The sequence below is a fragment of the Dromiciops gliroides genome, chromosome 3, assembly GCF_019393635.1.
Source record: "Dromiciops gliroides isolate mDroGli1 chromosome 3, mDroGli1.pri, whole genome shotgun sequence".
NCBI classification, from domain to species: Eukaryota; Metazoa; Chordata; class Mammalia; order Microbiotheria; family Microbiotheriidae; genus Dromiciops; species Dromiciops gliroides.
Window position 1 is genome coordinate 47,993,298 of NC_057863.1, and position 22,700 is coordinate 48,015,997.

Sequence of the window (22,700 nt, forward strand, 5' to 3'; positions counted from 1 at the left end):
CCCCCCCAGGTTCCCTCTTTTAAAAATTGCAATCCCATTCATTCCACCCAAGCAGGTATTAATTCTGTACCTACTGAGTGCCACCAGGGCGTGGGAAACAAAAGGAAGGAACTCCTACACGGGAAGGAACAATGTAATTCTACGAGACGCACCTAACACAACCTCCCTAAAGGGTGGGTATTGTCATGCCTCCATCAAATGTACGTTCTTTGTAACTTTATTGGTTTTTTAAGTTTGTTTTTCTAAAAAAGAAATCATTTAGAAACAAATCACAAGGTCAAAAAACAAGTAACCCGTGCATCCAAGTTCTGATCAAGAATCTCAAAGATAGGCAAAAAGAGACTTAGTTTCGAGGACTCCCTAGGGGACAGCACCGGAAACATTGGGTTCCGGGGCTCCGGGGCTGGGCAACTCTGAAGCGTTCGGGGTGCATTAGTCCCTCAAGGCGACCCCAGGGTTTCGCGGCCGCTTGACTTGCAGGAAGCACATGGGGCTGGAGGGTCTCATTTGAGCCCAGGTGCAGGTAGGAGTGCCCCGAGCCGGGAAGCCCACGCAATTTTAGTTCAAGCTTGGAAATCACAAGTCCTTACCCCTCCCCACCAGCCCTCGAGTCCGCCCTCCCCAGTCCCCGGGGCGGGAGGGACAGCGCCGCGCGCCAACCCAGGGGGCGGGGAAAAGCCCGGATGAAACCAGCCGCGCGGGGCCCGGCCCACTCACCTCTTTGAATTGCAGCGCGGGGGCGGTCTTCGCCTTCCTCTTCCGCACGCTGATTGGGCGAGGCCGGAAGAAGCCTGCCCTCGATTGGGGCGTGTCTCTGTCAGTCTCCTCGGATCGTGGGGCTGGGTTTGTTGCGGGAAGGGAGACGGCGGCGTCGCTCGACGACGACGGGCGGAGGAGGGGACGCGACGTCGCCCGCTGCCGCCGCCGCCGAGACAGAAGCTGAGGCAGAGGCGGAGTGAGGGGAGGTGCGGAGCGGGGCGGAGAGGCGGCCCGAGCTTCTGCTTCACGTCCCTCTCGCGGGCGCGCTCGCTGCCTTCTCCCCGCTTTTCCTCAGCGGCGCGGCCCGGACCCGAGCGGCGGCGGCGGCGGCGAGGCGGGCCCGGGGGGCCTGAGAGCGGCGGGGTCCCGGACCCCGCCTTCGTGCCCAGCGCCATGTCCTGGATGTTCAGGAGGTGAAGAGGCTGGGGGGAGGCGGGTAACGGTTGGCGCCCCCATCACCAAATCACCCCCCCCCCGGGGAATCCCCCGCCGCGCGCGTGCCGGGGGGTGGGGTGTCCTGCGCGCGTCTCCCCACCCCCGACCCTCAGCGGGGGGTCCCCGTGTCCGAGACCTTGGCCCGGGGCGCGGGGGAGGGGGAAAGGGCAGGGCCCCCGGCTTCGCTGCCCCTCACCTGCCCACGGCTTCCCTCGCTCGGGGCGTCCCGTTTAAAGGGATCCGCACCAGGGGGTACGGAGAAAAACAGCCACCAACAACCCAAACAAAACCCCAACTGCAAAGAAGCCTCCCCGTGCTCCCGGCTTGACCAGAGGACTCTCTTTTCTCCTCCCCTTTAGGACGGACGCACCCCAGGTGTTCTTTAAAGTGTGAGTCCCCCCGATGCGCTCGCGGGAAAACTTGCTTCCTCCGAGCCCCTCCGGGGCGCGGCGGGCGGTGCTGGGGGCGTCCCGGCGGGGCGGGGCGGGACTGGGGGGCGGGGTGCCCGGACTCTGGGAGCGTCCGGGGGGCGGGGACTGGGGCCGCGGCTCACCTGCGCTTCCCGCCGGGCCTCCCCCGGGGTCGGGGCGGCTCCTGGGCCCGGCGGGCGGGGTACAGTGGGGGTCTGGCTACGGAATCTCACCAGAATCACTCAGTGTCGGGGTGTCTGTATCCCGACGGGTCCCTGGGCGGTAGCCGGCTGGCCCGTCACCCCGGAGCGCCGGAGAGAAGCCCATAGAAAACGAATGGGGGGGGGGGGGGGGGGGGGGTCGGAGCCAGGTGTCCCGGGCCTGCAGGTAGAAGGGGGCGCTTGAGTGAGGCGGGCTTTGCGAGCTCTGAGGGAGCTGTAGGGGGTGTCCTGGGACGGGACTAGTGGGAGAAGTTTGGGAGAGGAGGCGGGCGCCCCGCTGGGCAGGGCTAGAGGGCAGGAAGAATGTGGATGCTAGACTCAGGAATCGGAAGAAGCTGTGGACGGTTTTGGGGATGAGACACACGAGTCCCTTTGCCAACTCGCCATTATTCTCGGCGCAGGGAAGGATTGAACAGTCTTGTGCTTTAGAAAGATTCAACTTGATTTGTAGGGGGAGGCGGTCGATTGTGAAAGGTATTGACCCCGGAATGCACCGTAGAAACGGAAAAGAGGGTTGCATTTTATTGATTTACTCTTAAAAACTTGTTGACTAGGTAGGCGTGAATGGGAGCAAAGGAGAAAGAGGCAAAAGGTGAGTCAGTGGCCTGATAGAATAGTGATACCATTAGCCTTTGAGGAAAACGAGGCATTCGGAGCTGTGAGGGTCTGGGAGAGGATGGTTACCAGACTGGCAGGAGGGGCAAACAGGAGCTTGGGGAGAGGTGACTGACAGTTAAAACACTGGGAGGTGAGTAGAGAAAAGAGCTAAAGAAAAAAAATCAATATTTTGCTGCTTATGTAATTTGTCCGTGAAAATTGTATATCGATAGAATGCAGATTTTAAAAACAGCGTCACATCTTGAAGTTTTAAAAAGCTTGGTACTGGAAGAATAATTTGGATACGTGGTTTTATGCAAGAAATGGTAAACCCCCCCCCCCCCCATGATTCTTGTATTTTCATTATATGTTGATTGAGAGAATACATGATAAATATTATGAAATCTGTTTTTAAATGGAATCGTATTATTATGGTACTATAGTATTATGAGGCATAAGTGGCAGAATGGATAGAACTCAGGGCCTGGAGTCGGGAAGATCTGAGTTCAGATTTGGTCTCAGACACATAACCAAGCTGTGTCACCCTGGCCCAGTCTCTTGTTTGCTTCAGTTTCCTCAGCTGTAAAATGGGAATAATAAAAGTACCTACCTCCCAGTGTGGTTGTAAGGACCAAATGAGATCATTGTAAAGCATTTAGCCTGGCACAAAGCAAGTGCTACATAAATGTTAGCTGTGATGATTATTGTCTATGGAAGATTTTACTTCTACTGAGTCATTTAATAGAACTGGTTACTTTTGAATCATTGGCCACAAACTATCCTCAAAATCCAAATCCAACAGCAGCATTGTATGAGGAGTTGGCACATATGTATGTGTGTATCTGTATGTGTATGTATACATGTCAAGAATTTGCTACAATCCTGGCACAAATCAAGAGCAGGTGTTCTTAAGCCTTTTGACCCCTTTTCAAAATAATATTTTTAAATACATAGGATTACAAAGGAAAATAATTGCATTGAAATACAGTTAGCACAAAGGTTGTGTTTTTTTTTAATTGACAGACCCAGAACTGTTTTAGAAGGTGACCTTAGTCATTAATGATCTTTATTTTTTGACATATTTAAGTTTACTGATTGATACCTTTGGAGGGAAGACCATGGTAGCAAGCATATGCTCTGCAAATACAATAAAACTAAAGAATGATTATTATTAATTATAAATCAGTTTTGGGGAAGAGAATGGCTATCTGATAAAATTCTGTGCCATATGAACATCATTTTGATATTTCTAAAATTGCCATTGCCCTTAGATCATACTCTTGTATAGTAGAGGGTAAGCTATTTCTTAATAGCCTTATTTCTGCACATTTTTTTATTCCCTCATTAGACTTTGACATACAAGTTACAATATAAAGCATATATTTTGAATTAAAATAATTTTTTTGGTAAATAGGTTGTCAGTCACATGGAAAGAAACATGAAGTCATTTGTTCTATAGGACTTTACATTTCATGGCTGGGGTTACAGATGTATTAAAGGCAATCTATGATCATGGGGAAAGAATTTGAGCAGGTCATATTTCAAGAATGGGGAAAGGAGAGGAACTATACCAATGGATAGATCCTAAGATAAAGGTCAAGAGGTATTGGACTTTTTGTGAGAGGAGCCAGTGGTCTAGTTATTTTGGACCAAGTAGAGATGGTGACTTTTAAGGAAGGGATTGATGACTGGGATATTTGGCGTATACATACTTGATGTGAGCCAGAAGAGGGTAGTATATTAAAAAGATTCACTAAAATCAAATGGGGGGGCGGCTAGGTGGCGAAGTGGATAGAGCACCGGCCCTGGAGTCAGGAGTACCTGAGTTCAAATCCGGCCTCAGACACTTAACACTTACTAGCTGTGTGACCCTGGGCAAGTCACTTAACCCCACTTGCCTCACTTAAAAAAAAAAATCAAATGGGCAAAATTCTCAAAAATCCATTCACAATGATATAGAGAGAGCTCTTTATAAAATAGTATATTAAAGTTGTATTCACTAAAAATGGGTTTTACTTGTGTGTTCTAAAGAAAACATTTGGAACCTGCTTTAGGGATTTAGAACACTTTACATTAAAATTGTAGGATATATAAAATCTGGAAATGCTTTGCTTGGTCCCAGGTAATATAGATACTGTATTTTCTAATCCAGTGGTTCTTAAAAGTGTAGTTTAGACTCCGTGGCAAAAAGAGCTCCTAAGTGGACCGTGGGCTAGTCACTTAAAAGGTGGAGAAATCTTAGTGCAGGAAGGGACCTTATTGATCCCAAGTCCTTTGATGTCAAGCTCCATTATTTTTCCCCTTCCAATTTTACTATGCTACTTCTCACCCCTCATTTTATAGATGAAGACATAGGTAATGGGACTTGCTTAAGATCATTTAGTTAGTGGCAACAGCAAAGAAAAGTAGTGACTCCCAAACCAGTGCCCTACAACCTTCCTTATATGTAAATTGTCTTTATGATACTGGATAATAATTTGCTTATAGTTAATAAAAAGGACAACTTCATCCAAAATACTTAATCCCCCCTCCCCCCTTTGTTTTCAATAGAGATCCTCTTTGGAAATATTTGCAGTCTTTCCAATATGGAGTCCATGGAAGTTTTTCACACTGCGCGTATCCCAATTTATTTTCTCCTTTCGATCCTGAAGACATTATCCCTCCAGATGACTTTGTAGCTGGTGATGAAGATCTAGATTCAGTTTTATTTGGAACTTTGAGAGGTCATGTGGTTGGATTACGATATTACACAGGAGTGGTAAGTGGAATATGGTGGTTCATTTGGTTTAATAGTCCTGGTATTAATCCTGCAGTTGAAGAGGTATTTTCAAAGGGAATATGTTTAGCAAATGCAGTTTTCCATGCTAGGGCTTACCTTGGATTAATTACAAGGTAATAGTTTGGTAATAAGGAAGAAATTAAAAAAAAATTATTACATGCTAAATAAAGGGAGTCAATAGTATCTGAAAAGACCTATCATACATATTTTTGTATTGTATCTTTCCCTTTTTTGTCCCCATTTAAATGTCTTTCTAGCTTTGCTTTAGTGTTCTTTTTTTTTTTTTTGAGTGAGGCAATTGGGGTTAAGTGACTTGCCCAGGGTCATACAGCTTGTAAGTGTTAAGTGTCTGAGGCCAGATTTGAACTCAGGTACTCCTGAATCCAGAGCCGGTGCTCTATCCACTGCGCCACCTAGCTGCCCCCTAGTGTTCTTTTTACTATCTTTCTGTGCCTCTTTGGCTATGCATTTTTTCTGAATCTTTACTTTTGGTCTTTATGTGATGTGTTTCTTTAAGCTCTTGCTTTTACTCAATCATATATAACCTCACTGGCATTTATAAGCTGCCATCAAAGCGGATTGTTTTTATTTTTAAACTGAAATATTGTATGTACTTGGGTTTTTGGGGGGTTTTTTGGTGAGGCAGTTGGGGTTAAGTGACTTGCCCAGGGTCACACAGCTAGTACAGCTAGTAAGTATCAAGTGTTTGAGGTCGGATTTGAACTCGGGTCCTCCTGAATCCAGGGCCGGTGCTCTATCCACTGCACCACCTAACTGCCCCTGTTGTATTTGTGATGGCCAACTTTGCAAGAATGAAAGCAGGAGCAGTACTGATGAACTAATAAAGATGAAATTAGCATTTAAAACAATTTCCAAAGCTATAGCTATTGTGACAGAATTTTAAGTTGTATGCAATGGCTAATATAATCTTAGAAATATAGGACTATATTTTGGAAATTTCAAAACAGTGTTAACTATAAAATTAAGAAAGAGTGTTGGTAATGTGCAAATTTGGGGGGGTTTATGAATTATATGGTCATGAGCCCTCCTTTCAGCTATGGAAAGGAAAGGCAGTACCAGAAAATTGAGCATACCTCATTGTATGAGAGAGAGCGAAGGCACCAATAGGTAGCCATAGTCTGAAAAAATACTCTGGGTGCTATACTGTCGGCTTTGAGCAGTACAGTTTAAAGTATTATATAAACTAAGTGTGTCACTTTTCTGTTTAATATTTTTATTAGGTTAATAATAATGAAATGGTGGCACTCCAGAGAGAGCCTAATAATCCATATGACAAAAATGCAGTGAAAGTAAATAATGTCAATGGAAATCAGGTGGGTCATATAAAGAAAGAACTTGCAGCTCCTTTGGCCTACATCATGGACAACAAATTGGCCCAAGTTGAAGGGTAAGAATTTGGTTTGAAGAATTTTACAAATACCTTTAGGCTAGTTCTGAAGTTGTCAATGTTTTTCCTTTGCTAATTAATCGTCTTAAATCTATAAAGTACTAACTACCCTTTATCATAGCTAGTGTTGTGGTTGAAGATCAACAGTGAAAGTGTCTCCAGAAGTTCCAGCAAGTGGGATGCTCATGAACAGATGAAACAGCTGAGAATTTGTTTCTGTTCTTCACACACCATCTCCATGCCTTTTTATTTTCTTAAAATTCTGTGTGTTTTGGTAGGTGACGGGGCATTAGATGACTTTTTTTTAGATGTTTGGGGTAGTATGTGGGAAGAGGCAGTGCAAGTTAAGAATAATTGTTAATTGATGGCAGGCAAAAGAAATAGGAACAGTTCAGTTAAAGTATTAAACTTCAGTCTCTCCATCTAATAACCATATTAATAGTGACATTTATATGGAAGTTTAACCTTTGGAAACAGCATCTACATGCAGATAGTATATAAGTAAGGTTTTCTTGGTTATAAAAAATTCACTTACTTTGTGCAGTGTTCATAGGAAGCATTTGCTGTCTATCATTTATTTGACACCATAGCCTATCTTGTATTTTTTATTTATTTTGGCCTGCCCTTTATTTGTGAGCGTGAAAGCAGAGACCACTACTTAACTGTTTTACTTAGTGTGGTAGATGTCTGTATGTATGTAATAAGGGCTTAATAATAAATGTTCAGTGATGATTCTGATCTTGTAACCAGAACAACAAAGTAGTGTTTCTTTGGACTGCTTTTTTCTGGTTTTGAAACAACTTAAAATTTCAGTGCCTTTTAAAAGCTGCTGTTGAAAACAATAGATGCAAAAGCAGCAGCTGAGCACCCTCTAATGAGTCTGGTGCTCTGCTGGTTGCTCTGAAGTAAATCCAAAAAGTATATCAATGTATCTATGTATATAGAACAACTAGAGGATGAAATGGCACTATATAATCCAGCTTTGGATATGTAAGTTACAAATAGATTTTATTTTTAAGTTCTTTCAAGTAGCATGCTTGGTGGTTTTAAAAGCTTGATGTTATACCTTGCTTTGACACTGTAATAGTAATAATGCTGTCAGTAGTAACAGATTTATATCATGACTTAAGTTTGCAAAGCACTATATAAATTCATTTGATTCTGTAAATAAGCTGCTGACTCTTTTTATGTATTAAATTTCTCCTTCATAAGATGGAAGTAATAAATATTATGAAGACATTATTTTTCAGAAACTTGCTCTGTTTTTAAGTTCCTCAGAAACAGGGTAATGTGTAGTAATACCTTGGATTCTTAGGCATTTCTGCCAAAGAAATAAAACCTGTTTAATTATGAGTCTTATCCTTATTCCTTGTCTTGCTTGTCATAGTCTCTGTATAGCTGAAGGAAGTATAGGGAGAAATGGGAAGGATTTTGTGTTGCTAGTGTGAAGAATCCTTAATTCTATCAATACTTAATTCTGGCAATTGTGCAGGATCAGCTTCAATCAGTTATATACCTTCTTTTTTGTTCAAATCCTCTCTAATCTCTCATGTTCCAAACTGTTTAAAATTCTTCTAGCAGGGTAGGTTTTTAACTCTCTTTTTTACCCTTCTGTCCATTTATATTATAATTTTATAATTACAGTTCAATCTAAAGTTACCTTACATTCCAAAAATATACTGTTAATAGAAATTCTCCTATTGCACTGTCTTATCTCTTCTAACATTGTTTCTTAACTAACCTGTTCTCTTATTTTCTATTTATTTTTTCCCTTTGTTTTTCAACTCCCACTTTGTATCTTCCCTTCTTAGTTCTCTCAGTCTTAGTAGGAATGAACGTTGAGGCAGAGAAGGAATTTTCATTATAGTAGTTCGTCATTCTCTTTCTCTATATAATTGAAAGGCCTAATTTAATGAAGATACTTAGTAGTTTTAATACTTATGCAGAAAAAAGCTAATGAAAATGAAAGAATTTCCCATGTCCCTCATTTTTTCCCAAATCTTTGTAGGGTGGTCCATTATGGAGCAAGCAATGCTTTTACTATGCCTGTTCAGATGAGTTTTTGGGGAAAAGAAGAAAATAGGAAAGCAGTTTTAGATCAGTTGAAGAAGCATGGATTTAAATTGGGGCCTCCACCAAAAAGTAAGTTCAAGACTTCATATTTTGATATATTATTAACTTTGTTTTCTGTTCAGGTTGAATTTGTCAAATTGATTCTAAAAATGTAAAAATTACATTTTTACATTACATTTTACATGCCTGTTTTGGGTGGAGTAATTTTGTTTTGTCTCCCTATTTCCTTGCTCTTTGAGTTCAATAAGGGCTTAGTATCTATCTGTTAAAGTTTCAAAATCTGAACTTTTTGTTCTGTTGTCTCTTTGTAGCGGTTACTGGGATTTAAATATGTGCTTTTATGAATCAAAAATATTAAGTGTTGGCTTTCAAGGAGTTGTTGGAGGAGGGCTTTTTATTTGCTCGGTGGTTTGCTTTGAGTAATGTAAAATAGTCTTTGATGGTTAGGATTAAACTTTTTCTCTTGGCCAGGAGATTTTTAGTGAGACATGTATGTTTTAAATTGTTTTTATTTGTATATGTAAAGTTATTATCATTGCATTTGCTAACTTGGTTTGTTTTGTGGGACACAGGTTCAGGATTTAATTTTGATAGTGGTTGGAGTTCTGAAAGAGCTGGACCAAGTTATAGTGTACCTATTCATGCAGCTGTACAAATGACAACTGAACAGGTTTGCTTCTTTATCTTTTGGGTTGTTTTGCCTTAAAGTAGTGTCCTTTCTCTCATAATTAGCTTTGGTTGGCCTTGCCATGTTTACCAGTGCCCACCTCTTAACCATTTTACACCATTACTTTCTGCTTTTTGTGTTACCGGACTAGAATATAACTTTTTAAAATTTTAGTCCCTATGAATGTACCACTTAAGCTTAGAGCATAAGCATGAAACTACTGTGAATAAGAGCCTTATTTTGTTATCTGTCGTAAACACTCTGTCATGTGCAAAGTCTTTTGTGTTGGTGTGCCCTTTTCTCCTGACTATGTGCCCCATCCCATCTAGTGAATGAATCAAAAACTTTTTATTAAATGTTGAGCATATGCCAAGCAGTGTTCTAAGTGCAAAAGTGAAATGGTGCCTACCCTCAAGCAACCTAAATTTTAATAGGAGACTTATAGGAGAGTGGTATCCAGCAAAGAATGTTTTGAACTGGGTAATCATAGGGTTATTGAGTGGAGCCATATGGGAGCTGATTGATGATATCCTTTCTAGAAACAGTGGTAGTATTAATTTGATTAGAGTTCCCTGAGCAGAAGGTTGGGAAAAGTGAAAGGGAGGGTAGAGAAAGCCAAGATGGCCTATGTACTTTTGCCTTCAAAGACAATCGGGATGGCTCAACCCTGGTCAGCAACGCAACTGCTTAAATAGAACCCTAATACACTTAAAATATGTGAAAGGTTGAGTTTACTCCCTTTCCAGAATTTTGTTATATCAACGTAGCTACTAATGGGAGCTTTGAATTTGGAACTGGAAGAACTCTTAAAGATTATCTAATCTCATTTTAACAAAGGAGGAAACTGAGACCCAGTGGCATGAAGTAATTTGCCTGTGGTTGTAGTTACTAAGAAAGAACCAGGATTTTAAGTCAGATTTCTTGACTTCCAGTTCTGTGCTGTTTTCTTCTCTGCCACATTGCCTTTGTTTTGAGAATGTATAACTTGGAAATTGCATTGCTATGTTATTTATGTCTTTTATAGAGAAAGGGTAATAAAGTGAAATAGAATACCCGAGTTGGACTTTGGAAGATAGTTTAAATTTTGACTCTGATGCTCTTCTAGCCCTGTGACCATGGGAAAGTCACTCACCTCTCTGAGCCCCAGTCAATCCTCTATCCAGGGTAAAATATGCCTGGTAGAATCTCCCAAGCTAAGTAGCCATGAAATCGTGGGTCCTTAATGCACAGACATTTTTCTCATAGAGCCAAGTAAGCTAAAGGTACCCTCTTAAGTTTAATTCTTATTTGACTTTGAATTTCCCCATAATAATGTGCATTTCTCTGATTGTTTATATATTGTAGCTTAAAACAGAATTTGACAAATTGTTTGAAGATTTAAAAGAAGATGATAAAACTCGTGAAATGGAACCAGCTGAGGTATTGAGTTTGATGTACTTATTATTGAGAACGACTTAGTCTGTTTTAAATGTCTATAAAATAGTACTGTACCATCTTGGACATTTCTGACCTGCTTTTCTAAAAGCCTGATCATTGTATTAACCTTTTAACTGGTTTCTGTGGAAAAATAAAGAAAAGGTTTATGCTGTGTCTTATGAGATTTCTTTTACTTGTAGGCTATTGAAACATCATTACTTCCACACCAGAAACAAGCATTGGCTTGGATGGTTTCACGTGAAAACAGCAAAGAATTACCTCCATTTTGGGAACAAAGAAATAACTCCTACTATAACACAATTACCAATTTTTCTGAAAAAGAGCCACCAGAGAATGTTCTTGGAGGAATTTTAGCTGATGATATGGGTTTGGTAATTGCTTTTTTCTCCCTAGAATTTGTAGTAATATTTGGGGACAAGCGAGAAGGGTTTGGGTGTGAGAATAAAAGTGTGGTATTGTTAATAGGTTTTAAAAAATACTCATTAAATGGAAATAGGTATATTGATCCAGATTTGATACATTTTTGAATGTATGGGAAAAAAACTTTGCTATGGTTTCTACCATGTAAAATCTGTATCTTAATGCTTCAAATTAAACAGTAAGTTCCCTTAAAATTAGAATGGATGAAACATTTGAAAGAAAAGTAATTTTCAATTTACAGAAAGTCCTATCTTCATACCCTATCCTTCAGCACTGTGGTAGGTACTATGTGTGTGTTAGATACTTACATCTGCATTTCTCCGTGCTGTTTTTCTACTTCTTGTTTATGTTTCTATATCTATAAAACAGTTGGGGGAAGTATAAAAAAATCACTGGACTTAATATACTTCTCCCTTGATTTGCTTTTTAAAGTTCAAAAAAATTGTATCCTTCATATTTTTATTTCAAATCATATTATTTATGTCATAATATTTAATAACACATTGTGGAAACTAGCTTCTCAACACTAGGAAAAAGAGCTTATAACAGCAAGTAACTTAATTAGACCTTGTTTCAAAGGTAACTGAGTTTCAAGAGTTGAATATTAATTTTTTTGCTACTTAAACTAGCACTATTTCAATAAAATTTTGGTACATAAAGAATTAAATAGTACATTTCTGAAATGCTTGATATTATGTAATAGTCAGTTTTCCCCATATCTTTTATAGGTGACAGGAGGGTCATTTTTCTAATGCCAGTCATACTTTGTCAAATGTCAGATTATTGAGTCACAAATATATTTAGAGTTTGTAGAGGGACCCATGAAATGCATAAATTGTGTTTCATAGGCACCTTTGGTCCAATATATTTGTCCCTTGGCTGTGGATCATCCCAGAAAAACATTTGTGAGGCATTTTCTAGTAATGAATTCCAAATTTGGCTAGATAGATGATTTTATAAAGACTTTTTTTCCTTTTAGGGCAAAACTCTTGCAGCCATTGCAGTGATCCTGACCAACTTCTATGATGGCAAGCCCCTTCCTGTTGAAAAAACTAATCAGTTGAAGGAGGTGGAGTATTTGAAAGTGTTTTGTTCTGTGAGATGTTGGTGGAAAGCAGTCTGCACAACTGTAGCTCTGCTATGGGGAAGCTGTTACTCTTTCAACTCAGTAAACTCTTCATAGCCCTAGTTCTCTGTCACTATCTATTACATGTTAAGAGCATGACTTGTAGCCATAAAAAAAGCCCATTACTATACATTTGTTTGGAAGTTTAAAAAAAAACCTGTTCATTCTGATTACCTTAATTTAGGAGCCAACAGTATTATAGTTTACAGTAGTTTTTCCTGTTTGAAGCTTCAGCCTAAGGACAATTGATGGAAGTTTTAAAGGGACTGATTTAGGCTTGATGTGAAGGAAAACTTCCTCACTATAGAGTTTTCCAGAGGTAGAATGGGCTGCCTTGGGAGGTAGACTAGGGCGTTCTTCACTAGGGGCTTTCAAGGAAAGGCAGGAATGCATATCTTGTAGAAGGGATTGTTTTTCATATGTGGCTTGAACCAAAATTCCCTTCAGACTCTGTTAAAGTTATGATCGTTAAAGAAAGTCTTTTCATTTAGGAACATAATATTGATAAATCTGCAAAACATGGAGAAAATGATGACAGTGAACAAGTGAAGGAACTGTGTAAAGGTAAAATTTTAATCCTAAAGTGTGCAGTTTAAATATTGCCAACCTAATGGCTTAGTTCTAGTGTCCATTGATGCATAATTCTTTAAAATGAGGGTTAAGCTATGCATTTCTTAAGGATAGTCTGATTTTTTTATTCTAATATATATATATTTTTTTTTAATAATTTTTTTTTTTTTGGTGAGGCAGTTGGGGTTAAGTGACTTGCCCAGGGTCACACAGCTAGTAAGTGTTAAGTGTCTGAGGCCGGATTTGAACTTGGGTCCTCCTGAATCCAGGGCCAGTGCTCCATCCACTGTGCCACCTAGCTGCCCCAGCATATATTTTTTAATCACTGCTTCATATGATATGTATCTTTTACTTTTAAATAGAAGAATTTGCTGCAAGTGAAGAACCCAGTGTTTCAAATGTCAAGGAGAAAAGTAAAGATTTCAAGCCAGAATTTACAAGTACCCGTCCCAAAAGGTAAAATTATCTGCTGGGGTTTGAAAATGACTCAAAGAACGTAATCTTTTTTCTTGGAAATGACTTAAATTTTTTTAAAAATTTGCTGACATGGTATCTCCAATTCTTACTTTCTTAACTCATCTTGCATGGAGAGAAATTGGGAGGTGACAATTCTGCACTCCTAGAATGCCCACATGAATGAGATGAGAGATCCAGCAGAATAGTGTCCTAGATTATTGTGTTTTCTAGACTTGGAATAAAGGTGCTGCTGGCCAGGCTCTTTGAGCTTTCACTGGTTAAATGATGGGGGAAAATGATTTGTTTAATCTTACAAAGAAGCCCCCAAATACCCAACTTGGCTTTGTACAATTATTTCCCATTAGTTGTCAATTTTTAAAAAACTACTACTGTAAGAAACCTGTTTCTTTCATGGCAAATGTAACTTTCAGGACCAAAATTCATAATTAACTTGTCACTCGGGTGTCTAGTACCCTATTCATGTGTTTGCTGTTTTTTCAAAACATTTCTTTTTTAGAAGAAAAGCCACTGTTAAGTATACTGAAAGCAGTGATTCAGAAGAGGTGGAGTTAAATGAACTACCACATAAAATAAAAGGTAACCTGAAATACCATTTGATTTGCTATTTTGTCCCATATGCTAATTGATTGTGACAATTTTTTATGTATTTTTACAGCCAGACCTAGACAGGAACAGATGGTGACTAAAGGCAGAATTAAAAGTATGTGTCCTTTATGTATTTTTCTTTTTACCATTTAGATGAAAGAATATTTCAGTAAATTTTACTAATTTATTTATCACTGACTTGGAATTTATAATTGCACATGGACTTAGCTCAAATTTGCTCTTCTTTTGTTGCTGAAAAAGAGATTTATTAAACAAATTAGTGACTCACAAATTATAGTAGTTAATAGTATCTCTTGCTAACGTTGGTTAAGGAAGCCAGCAAGGCAGCATCTTTGAGTGTTTAGCCCAGAGTTTCTTAAACTTTTTCCATTTGCAACGCCTTGTCAGGTGGATGATTTTTGTGACCCCGGGTGTATAGGTAAATAAAATAAGTATACATAACCTTTCACTGTTGCCAATTTTTTTGTGATCCCCTATGTTCAGTTATGTGATGCCATATGGGGTTATAACCCACAGTTTAAGAAGCTTTGGTCTAGAGAGCAGTGACAGAATGTCCTGGGCAAGTCACTTATGACTCTTAGGGAACTCTCACATGGGTTCTTAGGATGGAGTTTATGGATCCTGGGGCCTTCAGGGCATTGGTTTCTGTTGCAATCCTATATTTTATGCATTTAAAAACATTCTGAGGGGCAGCTAGGTGGTGCAGTGGATAGAGCACTGGCCCTGGAGTCAGGAAGACCTGAGTTCAAATACAGCCTCAGACACTTGACAACTTACTAGCTGTGTGACCCTGGGCAAGTCACTTAACCCCAATTGCCTCACTAAAAAAAAAAAAACATTCTGAGAAGGATTTGTAGGCTTCACCAGACTGCCAAAGGGGTTCATGACAAAACTAAGACGATAACTTGCAGAGGAGGAGCCAATCTGAATTGTTTGAGGGAATTTCTTCTTTGTTCATTCCCTCTACTGTACAGTGAAGTCACAGGTCCAATCCTAGGGGAATCTAGTCAACGTCTTTGTTTTACCTAGGAGGAAATTATAGCTAGGACAAGTGACTTGCCCAGAGCCATTCAGTAGATCTAGAATTTGAATTCAAGTCTCCTTACTCATCCAGACTATTTATCTGTTTACCAGTCACGCTGTTCATTTGTTTTTCAGTTGTGTCTGACTCTGACTCCCATTTTGGGTTTTCTTGGCAAAGTTTGCTATTTCCTTCTCCAGCTCATGTTATAGTTGAGGAACTCGAGGCAAACAGGGTGAAGTGACTTGCCCAAGGTCACACAGCTAGAGGCTAGATGTGAACGCAGGAAGATGAGTATTTCAGACTTTAGACCTGCCACTCTTTCTTCATACTGCCCCTTTGAAAACTTTGTTAATTCATATTATTGTGTATAAACGTATAAAATTTAAATATCAAAATTTTTTTGCCCTTTCTTAGTTTAAATAGTGCCACCCCCATCAAAGTGTAGTGGAGTTTTACTGTGTTAAAAAATGAAATTAGTGTCAGCAGACTGCTAATGACTGATCCAAAAACTGAGTAGGCTCATCTGAGAATGGTCTACAAATCTACATAAGAGCAGAATTCTCTATTCCTGTGCTGAGATGTAGGTAACAGCATTGTAGATCACTTACCATGGAATAGCAGGCCAACCTTGTTGGTGTTGACAGAGTCTAGGAGAGATGGTAATGGCTTCGTATTCTATGTCCCCCCTGCAAAAGTTTAGTCTGACTTGATGGTACCATCTCTTTTCTTCAGGATCTTCTAAGGCCAAAGAAGATACAGACTTTGCATGTGCACTTGAGTCATCTGCTCCTCTGGTAAAAAAGAAAGCCATGAAAAAAGGTCAGCAGTGGTGCTGATGTTTCAGCTTTTGTTTTTAGTTCAACCAAGAAACAACATGATGTGAGGCATTTTTTCATGTATTACGTATGATTGCAGATTCTATATCTGTGTATGTCTTTGTAGCAGAAAATACTGTATTCTGTACTCTGTAGTAGAGTTGGGAGAAATGGATTTGAACTTTTCAGTGTTAAGTCAGATTGAAGGACTATAAATAACTGTGATGGCCACGAAGACAATTTGATTAATTTTGTTGATTTCGGCAAAAGATTGAATGAACTTTTGGATTGTAATATTTTAGTTTGAAATCATCCTTTTGTGAAATTGTTAGATGATAAATGAATGTTTTCAATTTAATTTGTTCCCTTACATTGATTTAAAGTCTATGTGTGTTACCTTGGGAAAATAATTTATAGACTTTTATTTCCTCATGTATGAAATCAGGTTGGTTTAGATGGCTTCTCATGTCCCTTCCAATTCTTCAGTTTCATCCTAGGTTCCTGTACTTATATCACTACCTCTTCTGGCATCTGTATACTATTGGCCAGGTTAAGCTAACAGTGAGTTGTGAGAACGTTAGTTGTTAGATAAGTTTTAAAAACCTTTAGGTTGAGAACAAGACTCTACAAATTTGCTGGTTACAAGCTGGGATCACTGTCTTTGCTAGGCAAGAAAACATTTCATTTAACTTTATATATACCTACATTGTAACAAACTCACAATGTAACTTGGTGAAGAGGTCTAGAGAAAACAAGTGCCCAAAAGATTTAAAGAATTGGGTTACTTGCAAACTGCAGATTGTTTAGTTTGAGGCACTTTAGGAGTTGATAGAAATTGTAGAGGTAAAAGAGGCCTTTCTTTGCCCCTTTTTCTCTTACGTAGCCTTGAATGGGCGTTGCCTCAGACCTGGGAAAGGCCTTAGTTTAAAAGGCCAAAGTCTCCCTGTGGATCCAGGGCTGTCTCCAGTTGTCTTGATGTACAGCTTGCCACTGGAGCCAGATGGCTTCAGAGGAAAAAGTGAGGCTGGTGACTTTGCACAGCCCTTCCTCACTTAAATCCAGTTCATTGCAAGTGATGACATCACCTCCCTGGTGTTATGGTCGTCTTCTAGAACAAAGGACAAACAACAGTAGAAGAGAGTGAAAAATGAGAGACACTTAGTCATTGATGAGAATTTTAGGGATTCTCATTTTTTATTGTCAGTATTGTTCTGGAATATTAATATAGTATGGCATGAATATTTTGTGTTGCTGTTTTATTGTGAAATTATTTTAAAAGTCTAGTTCCTTTTATTGAATTTTGTAATATATAACATAAAAAATAGAAACTTATTTTATGACAAATTTAGTTTGGTTGAATATCCTGCTAAGCAATGGGTGCAATAGGATTTCATTTTAGTATCTTACGCTACTTTCTTTTCCATACTACTGTAGCCAGCTGGAATGCCTGGTTCCCCTAGTGCCTACCATAGTGACTTTGCACATAGTATTTATAGGTATAATTAGATTAACCATGAGATGAATCAACCATCAGCTGGGACTTAAATTGTACGGCTTAGAATTCTCAGTGTATGGTATTGGTCATAAGGATAAATAATGCGAGGAGATGCATGGGGAGTATTTTGCATTAAATGATCTCAGCAAGGGTAAACTGCTTTATGAATTTTGAGTGGTTTTAACATAAGTAAACTACATGAAGGGCTGTGTTCCTACTGATGATAATTTATTCTTTCAGGAGCTACCATAGTACAGTGCTCTAAGAAATTGACAGCACAGAGAAACCAAGAGCAACATTGATCATCTGTCCTCTTTCTGTTTTAAGCAATTGGATTGTAAGTTTTATTACTACATCTTTATTTTTTTAATATGAAATTAACTTGTAAGTCACTTTAGCCATATGGTTGGAAATACACTGATTATGGTTTGGAAGATTATTCCAGTTCTGTTATATTTTACTTATAATTGGAAGTTTTGCTGAAATAAACACTACCTTCATCCTAAGCAAAAAAATAAAAATGGAAATATAGCTAGTTGTCTTTAAAGATGTATAAAACTCCAAGAGCACTTGGCAAACTGTTCACCACAAAGTCTGGAAAAGAAGTATTTCACAGAAGCCAAAGTAAAATAATAAAGGGGGGTATTATCTGAGGGGATACCATTGACACATGCCAACTCTGTCACCCTGGGCACACAATTAACTTTTTTTTTTTTAGTGAGGCAATTGGGGTTAAGTGACTTGGCCAGGGTCACACAGCTAGTAAGTGTTAAGTGTCTGAGGCCGGATTTGAACTCAGGTCCTCCTGACTCCAGGGCCGGTGCTCTATCCACTGCGCCACCTAGCTGCCCCACACAATTAACTTTTGCCTGTTTACTCATTTGAAAAATGGGGGTGGTTGTGAGTATCACATAAGATGATAATTAGAAAGCTTGGCATAGTACCACGGCATGGTAAGTGCTATACAAAGGTCAACTCTTACCATCATTATCATCATTATAGCCAAACTAAGGAGAGTGAGAACTGAGAAAAGGTCTTTGGATTTTCTGGGATGTGGTTAAGAAAACATTTTTAGGAGAGAGTAAGTAGGACAGAAGGAAGCCAGGTTAGAGGTTTTTAGAGCTAATTTTTTTCCTTTTTTTGTTTTTTAATTGAAGAATGGTTACCTAAGAATGATGCTCTGTACAGATGTTTTGAAGCAAAGAGCTTTTTAAACAATTGGGGCTGTCCTGTTGTAGGAACTAATTCCCTCTTCATTTCTATGCTTATAGCTTCTTAAACTTTGCCATCCAGTTATAATGTCAAATTTTGTCTTTGGCCTTTTAAACAAACTTACTATATTTACATTTAGCATTCTTTATCCTTTTAAATTGTCATCTTCTACCTATTATAATTACTAATTAATACATAAAAGCCATCATGGATTTTTTTTTTTCCGCATCCCCTTTCTCTCTTAACCTTTGCCAAGCTTAACTCTTTTCATATGTGCTTGAGGGAGAGAGGTGTACTAATGGGAACTGCAGAGTGGTGTTTTAGGGGTGGGCGCAGGGGAGGCTGGGAGAGACTGCAGAGTATGCCTGTACTCCTTTACTCCCCCTTTTCTACAAATGTACATATGTAGTAGTCTCTTTGTGATAGTGCTATCTTCTAATACAGCTCAATACAAGGATGAACCTTTTAAAAAGGAAGGAATTGACATTAGTAAGAGAAGAGCAGGCAATTCTCTATTTTGTAGTTGGATTAATGAGTTGTTTCTAAAAAGTTTATGGTGATTTTATTTCTATTTCAGTTTCAAAAAATATCTCCCCAAGAAAAGGTAAAAGGATAAGAACAAACAGATCAAAGTGGAATTTTAACTATCAATGACCACATGAAAACATTTTTCATATAATAATACATGTTGCAAATTTCAGTTACCCATGAGGTTTAACTCATTACATAAATTGACAAAGATGACAAATATTGGCAGTAATGCATGTTAGAATATGAACATGCTCTATGTACAGTTTTGGTGGAGCTGTGAGTTTAGTCGACTTCTCAGAATTTCAATTTTGAATTTTCCAAGAAAACAATCTCTTGAATTCCTCCACTGGACATATATGTCAGGGGAGTCAAAGATCGAAACAAAATCCTTGTACGTACCAATATAAACATAGCATATTCTTTATAATAGAGACCTAGAAGCAAAGTGGGTGTCCATCTGTTAGGGAATGACTGAAAAAAATTTAAGTACATGAATATAATTGAATATTGATATGTAATAAGAAATGAGGAATTCAGAGAAGAAATGGGAAGACTTGAATAAACTGATTTTGCATGAAAAAAGTAGAACTAAAAACTATATACACAGACTATAATCATCTAATTGAAAAGATCATCTGGGTAATTTAAAGGCTAATGAAGGTACTGGAGAACAGATAATGAAACAATTCCTCCTTCCTCATGATGGGATGGCAGAGGACTTAATTTTTTATCTTGGTTGCAAGAGAGAGTTCTGCCTTCAGGGAAAGGTTTGAAATGATTGTCGTAATGTTAAAAAGATATTAATAAGGTTTTAAAAAAATATGTCACTTAATTTTTTTCACTTGTAATGCTCTTATATTGCATTAAATTAATAAGCTTAGTATTATGCTTATTGATTAAAACCACTTTTTCTTTTAGGACCAGTTTGGACAGCATATCAAATCAGACGTACACTTGAATTTGTATGTTTACTATGGTCCTGATCGAAGCAAAGACCCTGCCTTGCTTTCAAAACAGGATATTGTATTGACTACATATAATATTTTAACTTATGATTATGGAGTAAGTACACTTGACATTGCTTTATTTGTGATCAGAGATTTTCAGTGGTTCTTTATTCTACTTTTTATGACACTAGGAAATGTTATAAAATTTATAAATGTTTATAATATAATAAAGAGAATGTCTGGTACAGTTTTTTGTTTTTTTTTAAATGGACTTAATACTTTGATACCCAGAGTTTCCTAGTGCTTCCAGAAAAGTGATTATCTGCTTATCATCCCAAAGTCAGGTTTAAAAATTTTAAAACATTATAATAGCAAAATTGAAATTCCATCAAGGATTATGCTACTTGGCTTAAAATGGGGTGGTTTTGCTGTGCCCACTAATTTCATTGGCATTACCAATAAAATATCTTGCTCATTTACTATTCATTTTTCTTTGCTGCATTTTTAAGGAGTTTATATCAATAGTTGATATGAGCTGTTATGACTTATTTCAGAGCAGAGGGGACAGTCCATTACACAAAATAAGGTGGCTAAGAGTAATTTTGGATGAAGGCCATACTATACGAAATCCAAATGCTCAACAAACAAAAGCTGCATTAGATCTGGAGGCTGAAAGAAGATGGGTACTGACAGGTAACCTGCAATTGTCAAAGTTCACTTTAGTCACGTTTTGTTTTGTTTTGTTTTGTTTGTGAGGCAATTAGGGTTAAGTGACTTGCCCAGGGTCACACAGCTAGTAAGTGTCAAGTGTCTGAGGTCAGATTTGAACTCAGGTCCTCCTGAATCCAGGGCCAATGTTTTATCCACTGCACCACCTGGCTGCCCCCACTTTAGTCACTTTTAAAAATGTATTGAAATTATGGCTGCTCTTTTTGTGGTAGCAAAGAATTGGAAACTATGGGGGTGTTCATCAATTGGGGAATGGCTAAACAAGTTGTGATATATCAATGTAATGGAATACTATTGTGCTGTAAGAAATGATAAGCAAGTGAATTTCAGAAAAACTTGGAAAGACTTTCATGAATTGATACTGAGTGAATGAGCAGAACCAAGAGAACATTGTACACGGTATCAACAATGTTGTGTGATGATCAACTGTGATAGATTTAACCTTTCTCAGCAGTACAGTGATCCAAGACAGTGCCAAAAGACTTATTGTGGAAAATGCTCTCCACACTCAGAAAAAGAACTCTGGAGTATGAATGCAGATTGGAGTATACTATTTTCACTTTTGTTGTTGCTTTTTTGTTATTATTGTTATTCCTTATGTTTTTTTCCTTTTGTTCTGATTAATGTGGAAATATGTTTAACATGATAGTAATGTATATAACCTAAATCACATTGCTTGTTGGCCTCAGGAAGGGGGGAAGGAAGGGAGAGTGGGAGAAAAATTTGGAACTCAAAAAATAACTTTATATGTAATTGAGGAAAAACTAACTAAATAACTAATTTTTAGAGGCCTTATTGGAAAATAAGTTAGTGAAATTGTAGGACGTTTCAGGCATATGCAGGAGATAGCTCCTGTAGCAATTGTTTCCCAAAAGGCTTTAGCATACGTTTCATTTTAGGTAATAAGCATGGATATCACAATTCAGAATTACAGAATCCAGAATGGAATTTTTCTTAAAAGTGTAGGGGCTCAGTACTCAGTGTTTTGTGGGGTTTTTTGGACCATTTTATTGCTGATTGAAAAGAAAATAGAAGACAATCAAATTAAAATGTTCTGTTGGCTGGACTAATTAAAGTACTTTTGATGAGGAACCATGTTGAACTGGTTGACTAAAATAAGGACTTTATTATTTTTGCCTGCTCTGTTCTATAGTGATAGATAATTTAAAAATTGGGAGATAGCCAAAGTGTAGGAAGAATAGTGGTTCTCTTTGAAGTTCTGTAGAGGCTCATGGAGTTGCTGCAGTAGCTTTAAAATATATTTAAGTTCCTGTTTACTAAAGAAATTTTAATGTCTTTTTTTTTAGGTACTCCAATCCAGAATTCATTAAAGGACTTGTGGTCATTGCTTTCCTTTTTAAAACTGAAGCCATTTACTGATAGAGAATGGTGGCACCGGACAATCCAGCGTCCTGTCACAATGGGAGATGAGGGGGGCCTTCGGTATGCAGTATCTGTGATTTTTTTTTTTTTAAGTGAGGGCTGGTGGAGCCCCAGGAGCTAACAGTTATTCTTTTGGGGATGTTTGACTATCCTCCTCCCAGATGCATCACTAACCGTCTTTGCATTCAGCACTTCTCATTTTCAGCCTTTTCTAGGGGCATTGCTTAACACTAGTTCTGTGTGGATCTAGAGAGCAGAACTGGGTGGAAGTTGAAGGCAGATCCAGGGATAAATTTAAGGAGAGACTTTACAGTAATTATTATTTCCTTTTTAGCTATCTTTGATAGGTAGAGAGGAGAAGAAAGGGACACACCAGGGAGAAAGCATAAGAAGGGGGAAAGTATGGTAAACAAAAGAAAACAGCATAGGTGAAATAAGAACAGAGCTGATTGTTGTCATGTGACATTTTTTTGGAATAACCACAACATGCTAGAATTAGGTATCATTCCCACTCACAAGAGTTCATGTTCTCATTTGGGGAATGAAACAAATATGTGGAAACACAGCTTCTGTCAAATG

The 22,700-nt window shown here is 38.7% G+C and overlaps 1 protein-coding gene across 1 annotated transcript in view; it reads left to right on the top strand.

The window, feature by feature from the left end:
- The first annotated feature begins 900 nt into the window (after positions 1-900).
- Positions 901-22,700, top strand: part of HLTF (helicase like transcription factor) — a 35,710-nt gene continuing 13,910 nt past the window's right edge. The window contains 18 exon segments of the mRNA XM_043995967.1: positions 901-1,172; positions 4,973-5,180; positions 6,443-6,609; positions 8,618-8,751; positions 9,255-9,352; positions 10,694-10,768; positions 10,966-11,157; positions 12,186-12,275; positions 12,824-12,896; positions 13,265-13,358; positions 13,876-13,955; positions 14,035-14,079; positions 15,742-15,828; positions 17,560-17,586; positions 17,589-17,656; positions 19,981-20,124; positions 20,564-20,702; positions 22,046-22,181. Of these exon segments, the coding sequence (XP_043851902.1) occupies positions 1,153-1,172; positions 4,973-5,180; positions 6,443-6,609; positions 8,618-8,751; positions 9,255-9,352; positions 10,694-10,768; positions 10,966-11,157; positions 12,186-12,275; positions 12,824-12,896; positions 13,265-13,358; positions 13,876-13,955; positions 14,035-14,079; positions 15,742-15,828; positions 17,560-17,586; positions 17,589-17,656; positions 19,981-20,124; positions 20,564-20,702; positions 22,046-22,181 (1,877 nt within the window). The 5' untranslated portion in view covers positions 901-1,152.